Genomic DNA, 18,868 nt, shown 5'->3' on the forward strand with positions numbered 1-18,868 from the left:
TGCCCCCCTGGCTCCCCGACTGCCTGGGCAGGCAGCAAGGCCCTGGATGAGCCCGGGACCGGGGAGCACAGGCTACTCGCGGGCATCTGGACCCAAGACCTGCGGGCTTGGAGCCTGCATGCAGGACACCTGCCATAGACCCGGGAGTATGTGACACCCCCAAGGCTGGGCCGGAGGGCACTTGCCAGCGGTAGTGCAGCACAAACTTGAACAATTCAGTTCTGCTCAATCAATAAATTCAGAACTGCTTTGGCTAATTTGGCCTGCAACACCAAATTAAACAAACAAGCCCAGGCTACTGTCCCTGCAAGACACGCAGCTCCCACCCGACTGGTGCCCCGTCCCCCTTCCTGCCGGCCCTCGGCGCCAACCTGCGCTCTTACGACAGCGTCGGGCCACTCGTGCCCTGAGAGCACGACCCCGGGCCGTGCCCAGCGGGGCCCTGGCGCAGCCCGGCCTCCTGCTCTCAAGCTGGGTCTGGCTGGTCTGGCAGGAGACAACAGATGTGGGTCCCTTGGGCCCAGCTTGGGCCCAGGCATTGGAAAGTGAAAGCAGCAGAGGCTGGAGGGGAAATACCTGCAAGCATGAGGGAGGCAGGGCTGCAAGTGTCAGAGCAGCTGCGGTGGAAGCACTGGCCGGACGCGGCTCGAGGCACACGGGGCAAGGTAGTTGCAGATGCTGTGGACCGAGTTCACAGAAACGTCACAGTAGCCAGCCTTGTCGGAGGGGTGGCGGGCACAACCGCCACCACCATAGGGCTCCTCCTTGCCCCAGTGACAAGCGGGGTCCCCATTGCAGCGACCAGTGTGGCAGGTGCGGGGGCCAGTGTGGTAGCAGCCATCCATCCCTGACATAATCCCTCCTTCTCCGTGAGTTTGCCTCGTCACCCCGCGCCAGGACCTGTCACAGGCCTCCCCTGCCCAGGCTGCATGCCCCGGGCCCCAACCCCAGGGCGGGTAGGAGGGCCCCGGGCAAGCCCACCGGGCTGGGGAGCACGGGCTGCTGCACCCCTTGCCGCAGAGCCAGGCGGTTCCTTTGCCCTGGGCTCAGCTGCAGTCTCCTGCCTCCTGGCTCAGGTCCCAAACCTCAGCTCGTCTTCGTCAGGCCACCCACGTCCTGAGAGCGCAACCTGTGCCAAGGGCGCTCCCGACTCCTGCCCTTGTTTGCTAAGTGGGCTCTGGCCATGCAGGAGGAGACCGAGCAAAGCTCCAGCCCTCGGCTCATCCGGGCCCAGGTGGTTAGATGACATCAGAAGCACTGCAAGGGTCTTTCCTAGAGAGGAGGAGGAGGAGAAAGCCCAAAGGGAGCAGGCAGGTTTGCAGGGTTAGCAGGCACACCAGGCCATTTCCCCATGCTGGCTTGCTTGTCCACAGAACCATCCACCACGTCACCCTCGCGTCCCACCAGGACGCCAAATGGCGGGACTACTTTGGCGAGGGCGTAGCCGCCGGTCCTCAGCGGCTCAGCGTCTACTCAGAGCTCGTCCCGAGAGCCGCTGGGGACCTCGGCTAGCGGCTCCCTCACGGGGCCGTCGCTGTGGCGGGCCAGTAGGGGGCGCTCCTGCGTGGAGCCGCCCACCTCCCTGCGCCGCCCACCTCCCAGGCTCCGAGTGCCTCCCTGGGGTGCCTCCCGTCCGGCCGACCCCTCCCCTGGGGCACCCCCGCTAGCCTGGGGTCCCGCTGCCACCATCCAAGGCTCTGGACTCACTTCTGGCTCTGCGCACCTTGGAAAACACAGGCCTGATCGTCCAATGGGTGCTAGACCCAATACTGGCACTTGGGGCACTTCCCCAGTCAGGGGCTTAATAGGAAACCCTCCCTTAGTCCACCGACCTAAGGGGCCTCCTTGGCATAATTTAGACCCACCCGCAATAAGTCTCCACACCGGTCACAAAGGAGAACTTTATTGATTGCAGGGGTAGGGCGGAAACAGGGTAAAAGGTAGAGCAATATCATAGAAATCTTACAGGAATATCAGAGGAATCCCATAGAGCAACCCAGGGTGGCTGAGGTAGCCGTTTCAACACGCATCTGAGTTACTGAAGCTAAATATCTGATCGGATCTCGAGTAGGTTACTCACTCGCATCATCCAGAGGTGGTTGTTGTTTCCTCTGGAGGCAGGGCACTCTTGCAGCATGCGGTGATGAGGAGAGAGCCAGGTTCAGATTCACCTGGATGACCGCATGGATAATGGCTCCCCTTCTTCCTCGCCCGGGGTCCTTAAATAACCTCCCTGACCTCAGCAGCCCGGTCCAATCGAAGCTGCCAATACTGGCTACAAACCGTCCAATCTGCATGGCATCCCTGGCTACCTGGGCCCGCGCGCAGGCCGGGCCTTTCCTCCCCGCCCAGGTGACCAGAGCATCGCCTCCCGGGCGCCAGGCTTTTGTCTGCAGACAAGGAGCGAGATCCCCGCTGTGAGGGATTCAACAGCAGCCTCTCAGGCTGGCTGAGACAGGTCTCTGGAGAGGGGCACCGACGGGGCATTTCTGCCACAGTCGCGACGGGCGTGTATCTGGCGTGCATCGACACGGTCTCCGACGAGTGTCCGTTTTGTCACCAGAGGGAGACCCTGGCGTACATGGTCATTGAGTGCGCCAGGCTGCAGCCCCTGCACCTCCTCCTCCAGAGCTTGCTGCTCACGTTCTGGCTGCACTACTCCCCGCACATTTTGGTTTATGCACACCCTATCCGTCGCCCCACCAAGGCCCGGGACCTCCTGGTCAACCTCCTCCTGGCTCTGGCCAAGCTCGTCATCTGGCTATCCAAGAAGGAGGCTCCGGCCGGGAAGGCTCCGGGTCACCTCGGGGCGTTTTTCCTCGGTGTCCTCCGTGCATGTCTCCAAGCAGAGTACCACTGTGCAGTAGCCGCCAGCGAGCTCCCTCAGTTTGTGAGCCGGGGGGCGCTGTCTGGGGTGCTCTGCTCGGTGTCCCCTGGGAGAGCGCTCGTTTTGGCCCTTTGACCCTCACCTGCACACCCTGTTTTCTTTTTATTTGTCCCAAGCACTCAGTTGATGTTCCTTTGGTGCCCAGCCATCCAAGCATGAATGGCGGCCCCTGTTTTGTTTTGTTTTTCTCTCTGCTGGACAAAACATCTGTCCGGAGCGGCGCAGCAGCAGCAGCACCAGCACCAGCACCGGACGCCGCATTCCACTGCCGGCCGTCAGACCGCAGACGGCCCAAAGTCATGAAGCTATCCGGCTGTGAAAAAGGACATCAAATAGTCCCCATGCTGGGCAGCGGGCTCTTTCCTCACCCAGAGCCAGACACTGAGGCCCTGCCCCGCAGCCCGGCACGGTGCTCCCCTGCCCCTTCCCACGCGGCCCGTCCCCGACCCGCATGGGCAGGGATGCTCCCTCCCCGGCTCTGCTACAGAAAGGGGGTCAGACACTCCTTGCAAGGGGTCAGGGCCGAGTGGGCACCCGGACTCCAACTGCCCCCTGCAGCCCTCCCCACCCAGCCCCCGAGCCCCGTGCGAGGCAAGTGCCCCTGCAGCGCACCCGGGAGAGAGCAGGCGATGCGGGCACCACCAGCGCCTGCCCTGCAGCAGCAAAAAAGGAGCCGGTCCATAGACACTCAGAGGACCCTGCCCCCACAGCAGACTGGCAACCCCTCCTGCCCCACACCTGGTGCTGGGTCTGACCTGGGCAGCAGCGCAGGACCCTCCTGCTGGGTCTCTGGTCACTTCTGGGTGCCCGCACAGCCTGGACACCCCCACCCCTGGGCTGGGACAGGCTCGCTGTCCCCCTGCTCTAGTGCAGGATCCATCCTACCCACCCCTCCAGCCTCAGCTTCCCCCACCTGCTCCTCAGCTCCCGGGGGCAGCCAGGCTGGAGATCCCATGACTGCAGCCTGCTTGCAGGGGCCCTGTGGTCGTCCACCAGGCCCGGGCCCACTGGCAAGCACAGGGGCAACGTCTGCCAGAGTGGGGTTGACCCCTGGGGTCTTGTGCCTTCCTTGGTGACCGCCAGCCCCGTGCCTCGAGGGTTGATGCTGACCCGAGGGCTCGAGGCAGCAAGTCCCCAGGAAACCCCATCAGAGCTGGGGAGACGGGGGCACAGCCCCCAGGGCAAAGGCAGCGGGAGCATCGCTCCCCACACAGGCATGGGCAGAAGGCTGCTCTCTCCGGAGCGGCTCGGGCCCTGGGCACGGTTTCAACTTGGCAGCCTCCACCCCGTGCAGACGTTTCCCTTCCTGTTCAGATACAAACGGCACCACTGAATTGCCCTCCAGCCCTCCATCTCCAGCCTTGCCCCCACATCCCCCAGTATGGCACACAGCTGTGACGAGGCCTCTGCCCCAGGGACGAGGCAGGGTGGGGCGGGACGGGACTCCCAAGCAGGAGTCACCCTGAGCACAGCTGTTCCCTGCTGTGCCCAGGGGGAGGAGGAGGAAGGAGCTGCGCGGGCCAGCCCTGAGCCACCTGACCCGGTCTTGCAAACCGAGAGCTGGAGCCGCTCCCGGCCACCCCTGCACAGCCGAGCTGCGGGCACCGGAGCACGGGAGGAGCCGGGGCGGACGGACTGTCTCCCTCTGCTCCAGGCACAGGACCTCAGCCTCTGCCACCCCCTGCACACCGCATTTCTGCAGCCCCCGTGGGACCCTGGAGCAGAGCATCAAGCCACTGCTGCCACGTGCCCCAGAGCACAAGACCCTGCTCAGGTGAGCCCAGGCCTCGGCTTGGCCTGCGGGCCCCGATCCCTGCTCTGAAAGGAGCGGAGGGGAAGAGCAGCCCTGGGAAAGCAGGGGCCATGCAGGCACAGCCTAGCCGTGGCGGGTCACTGTGGGGCCACCGTCCTGTGGGCTCTCCCCGCAGGGAGAGGGGTCGGGGGTGCGATGAAGCCTGCAGCTCCAGATCCCTCGCAGCTGAACCCGTGCCAGCATGAGTCACGCGTCACAAGCCTGGCCACCGCCCCGGGACGGAAGGGGCTGTGCTCGCTTCAGAGCCCAGATGGGAGTTTCCTCATTCCTCCGCGCCCCAAGCTGGCAGGGGCCTGGGGAGCACTCCCGCTGCCCTGCCGGCACCGTGACTCCGGCAAACCCGGCCCTTCCGTGCGCTGCCGGGGCCCCAAGAGCACCCGGGGGGGACTGAGCCCTGCTGCAGGCTTGTCACCGATTTAGCTCTGGGCTAAACACCAGCTGACGGCACCTCCCCGGCCCCGGCCCGCCCTTACTGTAGTGTCCAGGGCACCACAGGCAGCACCAGGACCGGGTGTGCCTTCGTCGCCCCGCTGCCACCGTGACGTGCATCCCCTGCCCTCCTGACGCAGCGCATCCCAGCACCGTGTGTCTCCCCGCCGGTCCCGCCCGGGCGCTTCTCCCTGTGGGCAGCTTTCTGGATGCGCCCAGACTGCTCTGGTGAGGGCTGGGGGCAAGGGCACCCCAGATGTGGCCAGGAACCGTGCCCTGCACTGGGGAACTGCCTCCCCCAAGGCCCTGCCAGCCCACGGCAGGCTGGCCAGGGGGCCACCACCCTGTGGTCCTGCGGCGCTCAGCGCCAGCCCTCGCCGCAACAGTGCCCTGGGGGAAGCAGGATACAGAAGGGCTGCTGTAAAGAGGGCAGGGATCAACTGCTGTTCGTGGGGACATGAGCCAAGGGGCTCCGAGCGCAAGGGAGATTTGGAAGGGACACGAGGAGGTGCTTCCTGACGCCAAGGCCGTTTGCGCCCAGGAGCAGATCCCTGCGGCGGCCACGGGGCCTCCACTGCTGGAAGCTCTCAGAGCAGGTCAGACGGACGCTTGCCCGGGGTCTAGACGGGATGCTCCGGCCTTGGCCAGGTGCCTCCCACGGTCCCTTCCGGCCGCGTTTCTGGTTCTAGCGGGAGATGCTAGCGCAGCCCCCACCCCGAGTCCGCACCTTTTCTCCAGACACAGCATGCCTCCTTCCTTGTGCAGCCCCCACCCCACTGCTGTCCGGCACCGCCGAGCCGCTGCATCGTCTCCGCGTCCTCCACAAAACGCAGCATCCAGAGCCGGACGCAGGCTTCCAGCGGAGCCCCACCAGCAGCCGGCAGCGAGTCCCGCTGGGTGCCACAGCCCAAGGCTGCGCTTCCTTCTGAGCACACGACTTTGCCACCGTTTAGCACAGGATTGTTTTAGCCTCCTGTCTTAACCAAGTCCAATTAAGCAGGATGCAGGAGCCCAGGGGGTCAGGGCACCCCGGCCACCCGCCAGCACCTGACAGATTCTCTGGCATCTTCGCCTTTCTTGCCAGCCAGACCTATCAAGGCCCCCCAGCTGGGTTTGGGAGACCATCCGTAAATGGCCGGTGGCCAGTCTGCACCCCTCCCCTTCCTCCAGCACTGGGCTCTCAGGCCTTCCTCAGCCTCTCTGGGCTCTTGGGTCCTCTTTGCAGTGCCCAGGCCTGGCCGGAGCCTGCACCAGGGTCACGGCAGCACCTTCCCGAGCGCCCTCGGCAGCCTCCTCCTGCCCTTCGGCCATTCCCGAGCCTCGTGGCTCAGTTACGAGCCAACGAGGAAACACCAACAAGGAACCGCACAGCTTCTCGCTACCTGAGGCTTGCCCTCCTGATGAGCTCCCTCTGCTAGCACGGCTGGCCCGGACTAGCCCGGAGCCCCACACCTCCTCCTCCTCCTGGCATCTGACCCCCTCGCCTTGCGCCAGGGCCCAGGTGCCGCCTGTCTCCTAACCTGGGTTTGCTGCACGGCAGCCTGGACTTTGCCCCTGCAGCCTGTCCTCAACCTGCCGCTCTGCCTCCTGGTACGGGGGCTTCGGTGAGCAAACAGGGGCAGTGAATGGGGCAGTTTGCCGTGCCCCTCTAGCCTTTAAGGTAGGCTCTTTCTTTAATTAAGAGCAACTAACCTATTTAGTCTAAGTAGCTACAACTCAGCAGTTAGAGTGAGACCAATACTTAAACCCCTGGCTCAACGCGGGGCCAGCCAGACGAGCAGAGAGAGGCCGTGCTGGAGCTCGACGGCCACCTTAGCCACCACCCGTGCCCTCTCCCAGCCGCGCCTGCCTCCCGGGGCTGGCAAGAGGCATGAAAACCCAGAGGACACCGTCTTTCTGTCCTGTTCCCCCAAGCTCTCTCCTGCAGCCCCGCCACCTGAGAGGGAAGCCCAGGGAAGGCCTTAAAGCATCTTGTTCTCACCCACACTGCACGGTCCTTCAGCCTGGGCGGGGGGTCGGGTGCACTGGTGCTAAAACAAAAGTCAAATCTGTGTGCTTTTGCAGGGCTCGCATTGGAAAGCTGCTTGTGACTGAAGCATATGGGCGATGTCTGCACAGGGGATGAGCTTCCAGGAAGTCACGGTGTGCAGCGAGATAGCAAACCGAAGAACATGCTACACTTATAAAACGTACCGCGATGACAGAGGTGTCCCCCTGGCCAAAGGGAAGGAGAGCATCGCAGAAGCAGCGAGGCAGAGCGCGCTGGACATCCTGAGAGACGCCCTGAAGAAGAAGGACCGTGTGCTCATGGAGACGCCCCGGCACCTGATTTGCTGCGACTGTGAAGAGCCCAAGTTGTGGATGGAGCGGTTCGCGGTCCTGACAGAGCAGCGGGTGAGAGACCTCATCTTGGTGCTGCAGGAAGCCAAGCTGGTGGAGGATCCTTCCAGGGGAAACCTTCTTGCAAAGAGCAGCCAGAAACATGGAGACAAAACCATTTACCTGGGCCCGCGATTCTGGGAGGCTCCGAGGCACCTTGACAAGGATTCGCAGCCGGGGATTTTAATCCACGAGGCCTCGCACTTCCTGGGCGCGCAGGATGTCTCCTACCAGCCAGTCAGCATCTACGTCGGCTGCAAGGGGCCGATGGTGAAAACCAGCTCGCCCGACCCGGCCAGTCCACGGTTTGTTCCTCTGCCGAACGCGCTGCCCAGCGCCAACAACGCGGAGTATGAGTTTGAAGTGACCCTGCGGCACCGGGGAGACTACGCGCAAGGGAGATACTCCTGCTGCGGGGAGACGGCGAGGAGCTCCGTCTGCGAGAGCGCCGTGCCCATCGAGCTCTTCGCTCCTCCGAACGACCTGGGGTGAGTAATGTCGGTCTGCAGCGCGGCCCTGCTACACGTTCCAATTTCATCTGGACAGGAACCAGTCGGAGAGTTGTTTTACACGTCAAGCACTAATCGTATAGCTGGTTGGCTTTTGTTATAGCCGGAGAGTCATTTGTATCCTGTGATAATTACTTGGCACAGGTGGCCTGTCTAAATTTATGGAACGATTAACCAGTAAATTGTGTAATAATTACTTTGCACTTTTGGCTGGTCTTACTTTGCACATGTGGCCAGTCTAAATTGATTGCATGATTAACCAGTTAATTGTCGGATATCTGTAACGTGTAGCACGGGTGAACCGTTCGAGTGCCCAGCAGGCCCCAGCACCCTGTAAGAAGCGTCCTCTTATTCCCCGTGTCCGGGGACCTGTCAAAGGGGGGACACTGCCCAGCTAAAAGAAAAGCCAGCAGTCCGAGGCGCCCCAGCCCCCACGATCTCTTCTTGGCCTGACGCCACCCTAATGGCAGTATCTTTATCAATGATCTGGACGAAAATGCAGTCCAACATGCGGAGGACAAAGAAGAGCAGGGAGTAGCATGGGGACAGGCCAGTGACAGCCTGGTCAGTCGGACTCATTTGAGCCACATGACATGTAAGACCACACACGTAGGGACAACACCTGTGAGTCACACAACAGGGCCAGGGATCGAGCGCACCCAGGGAGGTGGCAGCCGAAGTGGAGCGCATTTGGGAGGTGCTGGGAACCCCTGCCAGCGTGACCGGGGCAGGCTGCGGGAGCTGAGCCACGCGAAGGCCGAGAGGTGACATCCGCGCACGTGGCAGGGGGATGAGCCGCTGCCACTTCCTTGGGTGGCTCAGTGAGCAAGCTCTGCTCCATAGGGACAACATCCTGTGCCCACATAATCAGGGCACACATGTTCACACCTGTCACCTACAACCACACTCAGCCCTTGGTAACAAGGACCCAGCCCCTGTGCAAGGTAACAGGGACATGATGGGACCACACAGAAGCTGATGTTTGGGACCTGGGAAATAATTTCCCCTTTTTGTCTCTTCTCCGTTAGCAAATTAGAAGAGCTGAGCATTCCTGAAATACTGAGGGAGAGGCTGCTGCCGGCCCGGGACAGGCTGCAGCAGCACGTAGCGGCGCTCCGTGTAATCGCCGACGCTGTGGACGAGGTTCACAGAGGAGCCACGATAGCAAACATTACCGGAGGGGCGGTGGGCATCGCCGGCGGGGTCACCACCATCGTGGGGCTCTGCCTCGCCCCCGTGACCTTCGGGGCATCGCTGATCGTCTCCCTCGTGGGACTCGGTGTCTCCACAGCCGGCGGGCTGACCAGCATGGCAGCGACCACCACCGACATGGTGCAGAGTCGGGTCAAGAAGGAGGAGATCAACGGGCTCCTGGGCCAGTGCCAGGCTGAGGTGCAGCTAATCCAGCAGTACATGGAGTACGTCTCAGTCCGGGTGCAAGAGGCCAAAGACGGTGCCGGGCTCAATCTGCTGTTTGCAATCCCGCAGATCGGGGCCGGAGCAGGGCGCACTATTCTCAACACCATAAATATGGTCAGAGCTGGAGAGCTGCTGGCTAACGCCAGCCGCGTCGCGAGATTCGCAGGAACTGTCACGCACGTCCTGACAGCCCTCACGCTGGGCCTGGACATCTTCTTCGTAGCCAAGGACTCCATAGAGCTCCACAAAGGCGCCAAGACGGAGCTGGCCAACAAGATCCGAGAGGCAGTCGCCGAACTGCAGCAAGTGATCGACCAAGTCAACGACGTGTATGAGGTGCTGACCGGGGAGAAACCCGAACCGGACCCCGAGGAAACGGGCAGCGCCGCAGGGTCAGCTCCCAGCGAGTGAGACTCGGGGACCACGGACGTCACACCGCCGTGCCCGTCTGACTGGGAGGTGATTCACAGAGCACACCCCCCAGTCACCGTTCAACACAATCACAGTTGTTGCGTGTCACCGCGTGATTCAAGGAAGGTCTAAAATGAGGTGGCGGGTTGCAGTCAGTAGTGGTGTTTGTTGCATTGTTTGTACACAGATCAGAGCAGGTGGGAACATGCACGTGCTAGATTCACGGGCAGCCTGCCTGTTAACATCACCCTCTGCCCCCGGGACACTGTTCCCGGCAGACCGGGGCCTTTCCCACGCTGGGCTCAGCCCAAAGCAGAAGTTAAGAGGTGCTGAGAAGTTTGTGTTCTGCGCTTGTTAAGAAAGCCAGGAAGCTCCTGGGTGCTTCCCCAGGCGAGGCGCCAGATGTGCACACTGGGAAACGGCCAAACCAAATTAGCTAAAACTTGGCTCATTTAGAGAGTCCACTATTTCATAGACGAGCAGGGATGCCGGCACCGCCATCCGCTCTGTGGCACAGGCCATTAAGTATCACCAAAGCCCCGCACGCAAGCCCAGGGGCTGTCGATATACGAGCCGTGTCAGTGCCCAGCATATTACAGCCGGCGCCGGAGGGGTTTCAGCGCCTCCAGCCCCCGCAGGGCCCTGGTCTGGTGCAACCTGCGCGTGCCCAGCCATCCCCGGGGCAAGAACCCGTCCAGATCCCGGCCTCCCGCCCTGTGGAGCCTGCAAGAGAGACCCCGCCAGACTCGAGGACCAGGGGCTCTCTGCCATGCCTCCAAGCAGGGCTCGTCCCCTGACCAGCCCCTGCGGGACGAGGCTCTGGGCAGGAGAGAAGGCACCTGGGGGCAGACAGGCTCTGCCGTGCGGTGCGGCGCAGGGCGGCGCGGCGCGGCGCGGCATGGCATCCCGTCTGCAGACACAGAACGGTTCCCGGGGGCAGGACCTGTGGCCCAGCCATGCTGGGGTCGCTGCGCGAGGGCTGGGCTGGGCTGGGGTCTCTGTGGAACCACTCCCCACAGCCCTGTGCCGCTCTCCTCCGCCCGTCTGCTCTGCCCCAGGAGGGCAACCCCAGCACTGGGCCTGCCCCACGCACACGGGACCGGCCTGTCCCGGCACCAACCCCCTCCCCCCCGCCGCAACCATCCCATGTGCGTCGTGGGCCCCGCCCCTCGTGGCGCACACACAATCCCACGTGTCGTGGGCCCCACCTGTCATGGCACACACGCAGTCACACATGTATTGTGGACCCTGCCCCACGAGGCGCACATGCAATCCCACACATGCTGCAGGCCTCGCCCTAGTGGCGCACATGTAATCCTACACAGACTGCGGGCCCCGATCACAAACGTGTTGAGGACCCCTCCCCTCAGGGCGCACACGCAATCCCACACGTGCGGCAGGGCCCACCCCATATGACGCACGCGCAATCCCCACGTGCATGATGAGCCTGGCCCCTCAGGGCACACGCGCAATCCCACACGTGCCGCAGTCCCCCCGCATTGCAGAGCGCAAGCAATCACACACACGTTGCAGGCCTCTCCCCGTAGCAGGATGAGCCCCGGGCCCTGGAGCGCAGGCTCCCGACACCCGGCGTCCTGGCTGCAGCCTGCTGTGGTTGCAGCTCTCACCCCGGGGTCCGGGGCTCTCGCCGAGTCGCAGAGAAGTGGGGCTGGCAGGGACCGCCCGGCCCCCCAGACAAACCGTCGCCTAAACTCGACCCCACTCCCCTCGACATCCCACCTGAACCTCCCGCAGGGAAAGCAGAGAGCCCCTGGTCCTCAAGTCTGGCAGGGTCTCTCTTGCAGGCTCCATGGGGGAGCAGCCCACGTCCTGAAACAATGTCAGTAAATGCTCAGGAGACCCCAGGCAGAGGCCGTGGCTGTCCCACCACTGCACCCCAGTCCGTATCGAGGGGGAGAAATTCCTTCTTCCCCGGCGCGGCGTCGGGCTGGCCCTAAGCAGAAGGTCAAGACCCTCTAGCCGGGGACCTCTGCCAGGGCCGAGGCGGCTGCACGCCGGGGAGCTTCGCCTGCGAGCAGGCTGACGGCGTAGGAGACGGATCCGACCGAGGCTTCGGCTCCTCCAGGCCCTGCGGCGCTGCCGAGCTGGGGCCATTGCTGGGGCATTGCCATGGGGAGAAGGACAAAGCGCCGGGTGAGTCGAGCAGGTCCGAGCTGGATCCTGGCAAGGAAAGCACCGAGCCTCCCATTCATTCCCCTGGACACAGCAGACAAACAGCCGCAGGGCGCTCCTGGGCTCGGAAATCCCCGAGGGCCCTTGCAGAGCTGACGCCCTGCCCCTGCCCTCCCGTGCCCCCGCCACGCAGCCCAGCCCAGCCCAGCCCAGCCCGCCGTGCCAGCATCCGCTCCGCTGCAGAAAGGCATCAGCCGCTCCTGGCACGAGCCCGGGAGAGGGACCCCCGACGCATCAACTCCGATCGGCTCGGGCCACGGCCAGCCTGCGGGTGCGGGTCTGTCCGGGCTACGGCCAGCAAGCACTGAGGCAGGGGGCGCGCCCCACCGCTGCCCCGCCACAGCTGAGGGAGCGGGGGTCTCTGCTCCGGCCCGACCCGCGCTTGCGCTGGCTCAGCTTCTTCCAAGGGACGCAGAATCCAAGAGGACTTGGACAAAGAGCCGGAGCCCTCGAGGCCGGCGGTCCTCGCCCTGTTCGGACCGCAGGACCTCTTGGAAAATGCCAGCTCTGGCTTTCCCCGGTTTCTCTGGGAAAACCCTAGAGCGATTCTTCTGCTGCAAAGGCTGCAGCCATCTAGGACGCTTGTGACGGCCGGTTTCCCAGCGGGAGTCTCTGGGTTTGTGCTGTGAATCCGGGACCCCGAACCCCATCTCAGCCGCACACACAGGGTCCCAAGCGAGACCCCCGCGGCCCCTCCCAGGGACCTTTTCTGGGCCTGGGCCCATCGCGCTTAGAGGCGCACGTGAAGCCAGCACGACTCGGATGGCACAAGGACTGGCACGCTCAAGGCTGCCAGGTGCTTGCGGGTGGCCCCCGCCAGACCGGACCGCTGTCAACGAGCTGCCAGAGCACGAGCCCCAGGAGTGACCCCCCAGCCCCGTTTCCAAGGCTGGGACCGTCCCCTCCAGCAGACGCCTTGCTCTGCAGCGGGGCCTGTCGGCTCGGGCCACGGCCAGCCTGCGGGTGCGGGTCTGTCCGGGCTACGGCCAGCAGCGCACACAGGCCCTCGTCTGCCAAGCCGCTGCCGCTCCCCTGGACCAGTTTGCTTTTCCAGTAATACGAAACCAGAAGCACCTGCCACTCCCAGGCCCCCCCGCAAAGCCGGGCTGGGCAGCAGGGCGCGGACAGCTCCGGCATCTAAAGGAGGGGCAGCGGGAGAGCCGGTTCCAGCCGCTCTGGGAAGGCACCGCAGCCGCCCCGGCCTCTGCCTACATCCCCGCACGCTCGCTGTCCTGCCCATGCCCCCAGTGCAGTGAGATGGGGAGCAAGAGATCCGGCTTCAGGTGAGTTGGGGCTCAGGTTGGCCCCTGGGCTGCCCCTTCCCAGAGCTGGGCGCGGAGGCAGCTGCCCCACGAGCTTCCCCCAAATCCCTGCTGGGAAGTGCAGCCCGCACCCGGGCCACGTGTGACAAACACCCCACGCACGCCTGCAGGGCCCAACCGAGCCAGGGAGAGGGGCACGGTCTGGAACTGGGGCAGGCCGAGCCCTGCCCCCCGCACCGCAGGCAGACGAGCCGGGAGAAATAGTGGTAACTACCAAGTGGGGCAGTTTCCTTGGGCCTGAACAACGGCTCCTTGCACCAGGGCTAGAAGCCAGCTCGCACGGGGGCTGTTGCACAAGCGGGTGCAACCTGGGGGTGGGAGGAGGCTCCTTGGTTTTGCCCAGGAGGCATCCTCCATTGCCCTGCCCATGCCTCCAGATACTGGGAGCCCCCAGGGCCAGTCCTGCCCCTGCCCCGAGCTGGCACCAATGCCAGGACCAGCTAATGCTCTGCCTCCACCAGTGCCCATCCTGCTTCCCCAGCAGCCCTTGGAGGGTGAAACCCAGGCCTGGGTCCAGGGCTCGCGCAGGGAGGGCGGCGCTGGCACCTGCAGCTCCCACCACCGCACCCCTGCCTCCAACGGTGCCATGAAGAGTGTCTCCCTACCTGGCCTGCAGACTCCCCGGGGTCATCGAGCTCCTCGCCCTGCAGCGGGCCGGCACAGGGGCTGTCGGGCCGTCCCTGCCCGCAGTTGCAGGGGATATGAGCTCCTTTGCTGGGAGGGAAGAGAGATGGAGAACGTCCCAGCGACCCAGAGCAAGGCGGGTTGTGCAGCATGTCCCAGGGGTTTACGCCTGTGGGCCCGGCCTGGGGGCTTCTCACCATCGCGTCTTTCCCATGAGCACTTCAGGAGCCTGGTCCCAGTTGCTCTGTCTTGTGCGTGGCCAGTCTCCAGAGCTGTGGCAGGAGCTGTGCCCAAAGCTGGGGCTGATCATCCCCTTGTGCCAGCACCTGGCAAAAGGCAACAGAGCTGCCGGCGCGGCTGCCCTCGGCCCTGGCATGCTGCACCTGCTTGGCGGCGAGTCGTGGCCGTTGAGGGAAGCCATCGTCAGTGCATCGTGACACACTTCCCACAACCCACATGTGCCACCACCCACCAGCTGTCCACAGCCACCTGCTCCCCTCCTGCTGCAAAGCCAATGCTCAGCCGTGGCAGGATCCAAAGCCCCTCTCTGCAGCAGCACAGTGCCACTTCAGGCATATTCCAGCAGCTGGACCCAAGCCACAGACCCTGCCATGTTCACATTATAAACCAAGGGCAGCCACCAGTTTAGCCCACGCCGGTAATTTCCCAGGCAGCAGAGTCAGGCAAACTGGTCCATAACCCCAGGCTGCCTTGCTTTGCCTCTGAAGGAGGAGCACTATGTTGGCCCTTCGCAGGCCTTTGGATCTCTGCATTCCCGGGACTGCCACGGGCTCCGAGACCCGCTCTGCCAGCTCCTTCGGTGCCCGGTGAAGTTGGTCGGGCCGCAGCAACTTGAACTTCAGACCAAACGAGAAGCCCCCGACGGTCTGCTCGGCTGTCGCAATGCCTCCCCCCATGCTGGCTGGACAGCGCCTGCTTCCAGGTTTCTTATTTTCACCGAGGACGGGGGCCGAGCGGCATCAAGCTGTTCCCTCGCTGTCAACACCCCAGCGCAAGCCGGCACCTCGCCGTGGGGCCGCGGGCCCTCCCTGCCAGCGCGCTCAGCAGATCCCTCCTTCTCGTCCCAACGCACGCTTCAGCTTCGCAGGTGTGCCACAAGCACCCCCCCGCACACCTGACACTCCTCCCCTGCTTGATCTGCTGCTCCACTTTCTGCTCCCAGCCCAACGCTCCCTGCCTGACCAGCTGCTCTGCTTTCTGCTCCCGGCCCCATCTTCCCCCTCTGCAGCGCGGCGAGGCTGCCCGTGCTGCAGGGTGGCCACCCCGCCCGTTAGAAACCACCCGCCCTCCTGGGCCCCTTTCATGTATCCCGGTGGATGCCAACTTTTCTGGCAAGCGGGCCACAAAATAAGCCCTGCACTCTCCCCAAGCACCACTGCGATACCCCTCCTGCCTGATCTGCTGCTCTGCTTTCTGCCCCTGCCCTACCTGTGCTGCTGCCCCCCGCCCTGTCTGCCGCATGCCACACACGGGCTGCCCAGGCCACTCGCAGCGCGTGGGTCACGGGTCAGCCGCCCCTGCATCCGTCTGTCTCCCCGTGGGACCTCCCCTGCTGCTCCTCCGCGGCAGCTGAAACCTGCTCCTTCGACACCCGGTGCCTTAGTCTGGCTCCCCGCCAGGGCATCTCTCAGCCCGTGACCACGTCCTCCCGAGGTGCCCTTCACCCTCACGCTCACAGCGGAGCCGTCCCTCTTGGTCAGAACAAGACCCGGGACAGGTGATCCCCAAGTCGCGCCTCGACTTTCTGCAGTAGAAAATTGCTCTGCATGCTAGCAACTTGCTGGACATGTGTCGGCCCCGTGATTCTTGCAGCCGCGGTCGGGGCCCCTGCGCACCACGGCAGAGCCAGGGCAGGACCGGCAGGGCTCCAGCTCCAGCTCCAGCTCCAGGCACAGATCGAGCGGGGGCAGCAGAAGGGCTCCTGCGACGCTGCAGCACCCGCTGGGGTGCAGGGAAGGGCCCCGTCTTGCTCTCCAGCGTCGGCCAGCACCAGCCCCAGCCCCAGAGCAGCCAGCTGCACCTCTGCCCCTCGGCACCGGCTCCTAGTTCTTGGATCCTCTCACCCCCCTCAAAGACGGCCTCGTCCAGCTGTGGGGAAGGACAAGCCCGTGGTTAAGGGAGGGGGTGAAGTCTTCTGGGAGTGAAGCAGCCTGTGGGTTCAGGCCACAGGCAGGGCTCACAGCTGGGAGGGGGCAGAAACATCTGCAGGGCAGGGCAGGGCAGGGCAGGGCAGGGCTGCCCCGGGGCTTTCTCCTGCCCCAACTCACCTGCTCCTGGTGGGGCTGGAGGCAGGATGCAGGCCCTGCCGATGCACCGCTGCCCTGCCACAGCCTGGCCCCAAGCTAAACTGGGGCATTTGCCCACACGAGACATGCTCACAGCGGAGCACCGTTGGCACCGGGGACCAGACGCAGCCCCGGGATAGCAGGATGTCACTCCCGCGCAGACACATGGCAGTGTCGCACCGGCACCAGCAGCTCGGACCCAGGACATAATTCCCCCTTTTCCTCTCTCTTTTCTGCATTAGCACATCAGCCGGGCCGAACGCCAGGGAAGAGCTGAGGGAGAGGCTGCTCTTGGCCCGGGACAGGCTGCAGCAGCACATAGCAGCGCTCCAGGCAATCGCCGACGCTGTGGACAAGGTTCACAAAGGAGCCACGATAGCAAGCATTACCGGAGGGGCGGTGGGGATCGCCGGCGGGGGTACCACCCTACAAGAGATCCTAAAGCAGTGCCAGGCTGAGCTGGGACTCATCCAGGACTACGTGAAGACCATCGGCATCTGGGAACAAGAAGGAAGGCCTGCGGCTGCTGGTTGCAAAGACCTGAGGCTGCTGTTTGTAGTGTTGGGAGGAACCGGGCGGGCCACTAACAACGCTGTGCAGATGGTCAAAGCCGGTGGGCTGCTGGCCAGAGCTGGGCGAGTGGTAAGGTTCGCAGGAGCCGCCCTGCACGCCATGACCGCCGTCACCCTGGCGCTAGACATCTTCTTCACTGTGAAGGATGCTGTGGAGCTCCACAGAGGCGCCAGGACAGAGCTGGCGGCCAAGATCCGGGAGGCAATTGCTGGCCTGAAGCAGACGATCGATGAACTCGACAAGGTGCAGGAGCTGCTGGCTGCAGGGAGCGGGACGCCGAGCGCAGCAGGCCTGTAGCAGACCCGTCCTCAGCGGCTTTCCTCGGGAAGAGGCAGTTGTGCAGTGCTTCCCCATGCGCTATCCAGGCGCAATCGTGGTTGTTACACTCAAGTGCAGAATTAAAGCAAGGCCTTCAATCATCAAATGTTAATTAATAGGATATTAATAACGCAGGAGACCTAAAATCATCGAATGATAGAAAATGAGGATTGGAAGGGACCTCAAGAGGTCCCATCTAGTCCAGCCCCCTGCTCCAAGCAGGACCAGCCCCAGCCCCAGCCCCAGCTACATCATCCCAGCCAAGGCGCTGTTGAGAGGGTCTTCAAAACCTCCAAGCATGGAGACTCCCCCGTGAGGCTTTGGGTCTCCGAGTTAGCAGCGGCATTTGATGATAGCCGGCGAGAACAGCGAGTGCCCAGGAGCAGAGGGTCCAGAGGGGCTGTCCCCTCACGGTGCTCGGCCGCCCCGGGGCCCAGACATCTGCCCTCGCTCTCGGCCACGAGGCGCAGGCACGGCCCGCCAGGCAGCAAGGGGTTGTGACCCCTCTGACGACCTGCCCCATCACCCTCGAACGAGCAGCGGGGGCTTCAGGGGCATGGATGCTCCCAGAGATCAGCACCCAGCCCATCGGGTCACGGGCCGCACACAATAGCTTTCATTTTAATAAAGCATAGATAAAAAGCAAATCATATATGAAAAATCAAACATCTCCTGCAAGGCATTTTAATTTTATTTTTAAAAAATATGTTTTTCCTGATTTATGCATGTTTGAGTTGTGTATATAGAGGTGATTGCATCATAGCTCAAAATAAAGTCTTACGCTTGAATATTGTGTTGGGGGGTAGCGAGGGGTGTGTGGGCAGTGGGGGGTGGGGTGCAAGGGCCACTCGAGCACTGGGTCCTGGGAGCCGGCCGGGGTGGGTGGCAGGAGGGAGGGAGGAAGGGAGGGAGGGAGAGAGAGAGAGAGAGGGGCAGGGGGAAGGAGGCTGGGCGCTCCCGGCTGCACCCCCCACATCACCCCTGCACTTGCTGCCCCTTCCCCAGCTTCCTCCCCACCCCTCAGTTCCCCGGGAGCCGCAGGGAGCCCCGTGCGATGGAGCCAGGGCGGCTCAGCCCCACTCCCTGCCACAAGGGTCTAAAGGGGCTTGGACCACCTGATGGAAGATGGTCCATCTGTGGGGGGACAACAGCCTGGTTAGGGCTCCAGCCTCCAAATTTGGGCTCCCTCAGCCCCTGCAGGCTGGGAACGGCCAGGGGAAGGCAGGGGGGACAGAGCAGGCAGGATGTGCCCTACAAATGTCCCCCCAGCATCCACCCGGTATCGCAGGGAGAGGCAGATGCACCTGTGTCCCCCTGTACAGCAGGTCCTATGTTAAAACCCTGCCCATGTCCCGCTGCCACATGCCACTCCCTTTGCACACAGCGGATGTGATCAGTGGCAACGAGACAGCTTCTAATCCTGCTCGGTGTCTCTCGGGAGGAGACCCGTATTAAATCGCCACGTGCTGGGTGTGGCGTGCCAGTAGGGGGCGCTCCTGCGTGGAGCCGCCCACCTCCCTGCGCCGCCCACCTTCCAGGCTCCGAGTGCCTCCCTGGGGTGCCTCCCGTCCGGCCGACCCCTTCCCTGGAGCACACCCGCTAGCCTGGGGTCCCGCTGCCACCAGCCAAGGCTCTGGACTCACTTCCGGCTCTGCGCACCTTGGAGAACACAGGCCTGATCGTCC

The 18,868-nt window shown here is 63.6% G+C and overlaps 2 protein-coding genes across 2 annotated transcripts; both read left to right on the top strand.

Moving 5' to 3' along the window:
* Positions 1-4,452: 4,452 nt before the first annotated feature.
* LOC102372761 lies at positions 4,453-10,555 on the top strand. Its single transcript, XM_025191541.1, has 3 exons — positions 4,453-4,661; positions 7,194-7,996; positions 9,046-10,555. Exons 2-3 carry the CDS (start codon positions 7,236-7,238, stop codon positions 9,845-9,847), a joined length of 1,563 nt encoding a protein of 520 aa, XP_025047326.1. The 5' UTR covers positions 4,453-4,661; positions 7,194-7,235; the 3' UTR covers positions 9,848-10,555.
* A 1,858-nt stretch (positions 10,556-12,413) lies between these two features.
* On the top strand, positions 12,414-17,693 carry LOC112547960. Its single transcript, XM_025191543.1, has 2 exons — positions 12,414-13,323; positions 16,535-17,693. Exons 1-2 carry the CDS (start codon positions 13,298-13,300, stop codon positions 17,160-17,162), a joined length of 654 nt encoding a protein of 217 aa, XP_025047328.1. The 5' UTR covers positions 12,414-13,297; the 3' UTR covers positions 17,163-17,693.
* The last annotated feature ends 1,175 nt before the right edge of the window (positions 17,694-18,868 follow it).

This window comes from Alligator sinensis, unplaced genomic scaffold (assembly GCF_000455745.1).
Source record: "Alligator sinensis unplaced genomic scaffold, ASM45574v1 scaffold673_1, whole genome shotgun sequence".
In the NCBI taxonomy this organism is placed as follows: Eukaryota; Metazoa; Chordata; order Crocodylia; family Alligatoridae; genus Alligator; species Alligator sinensis.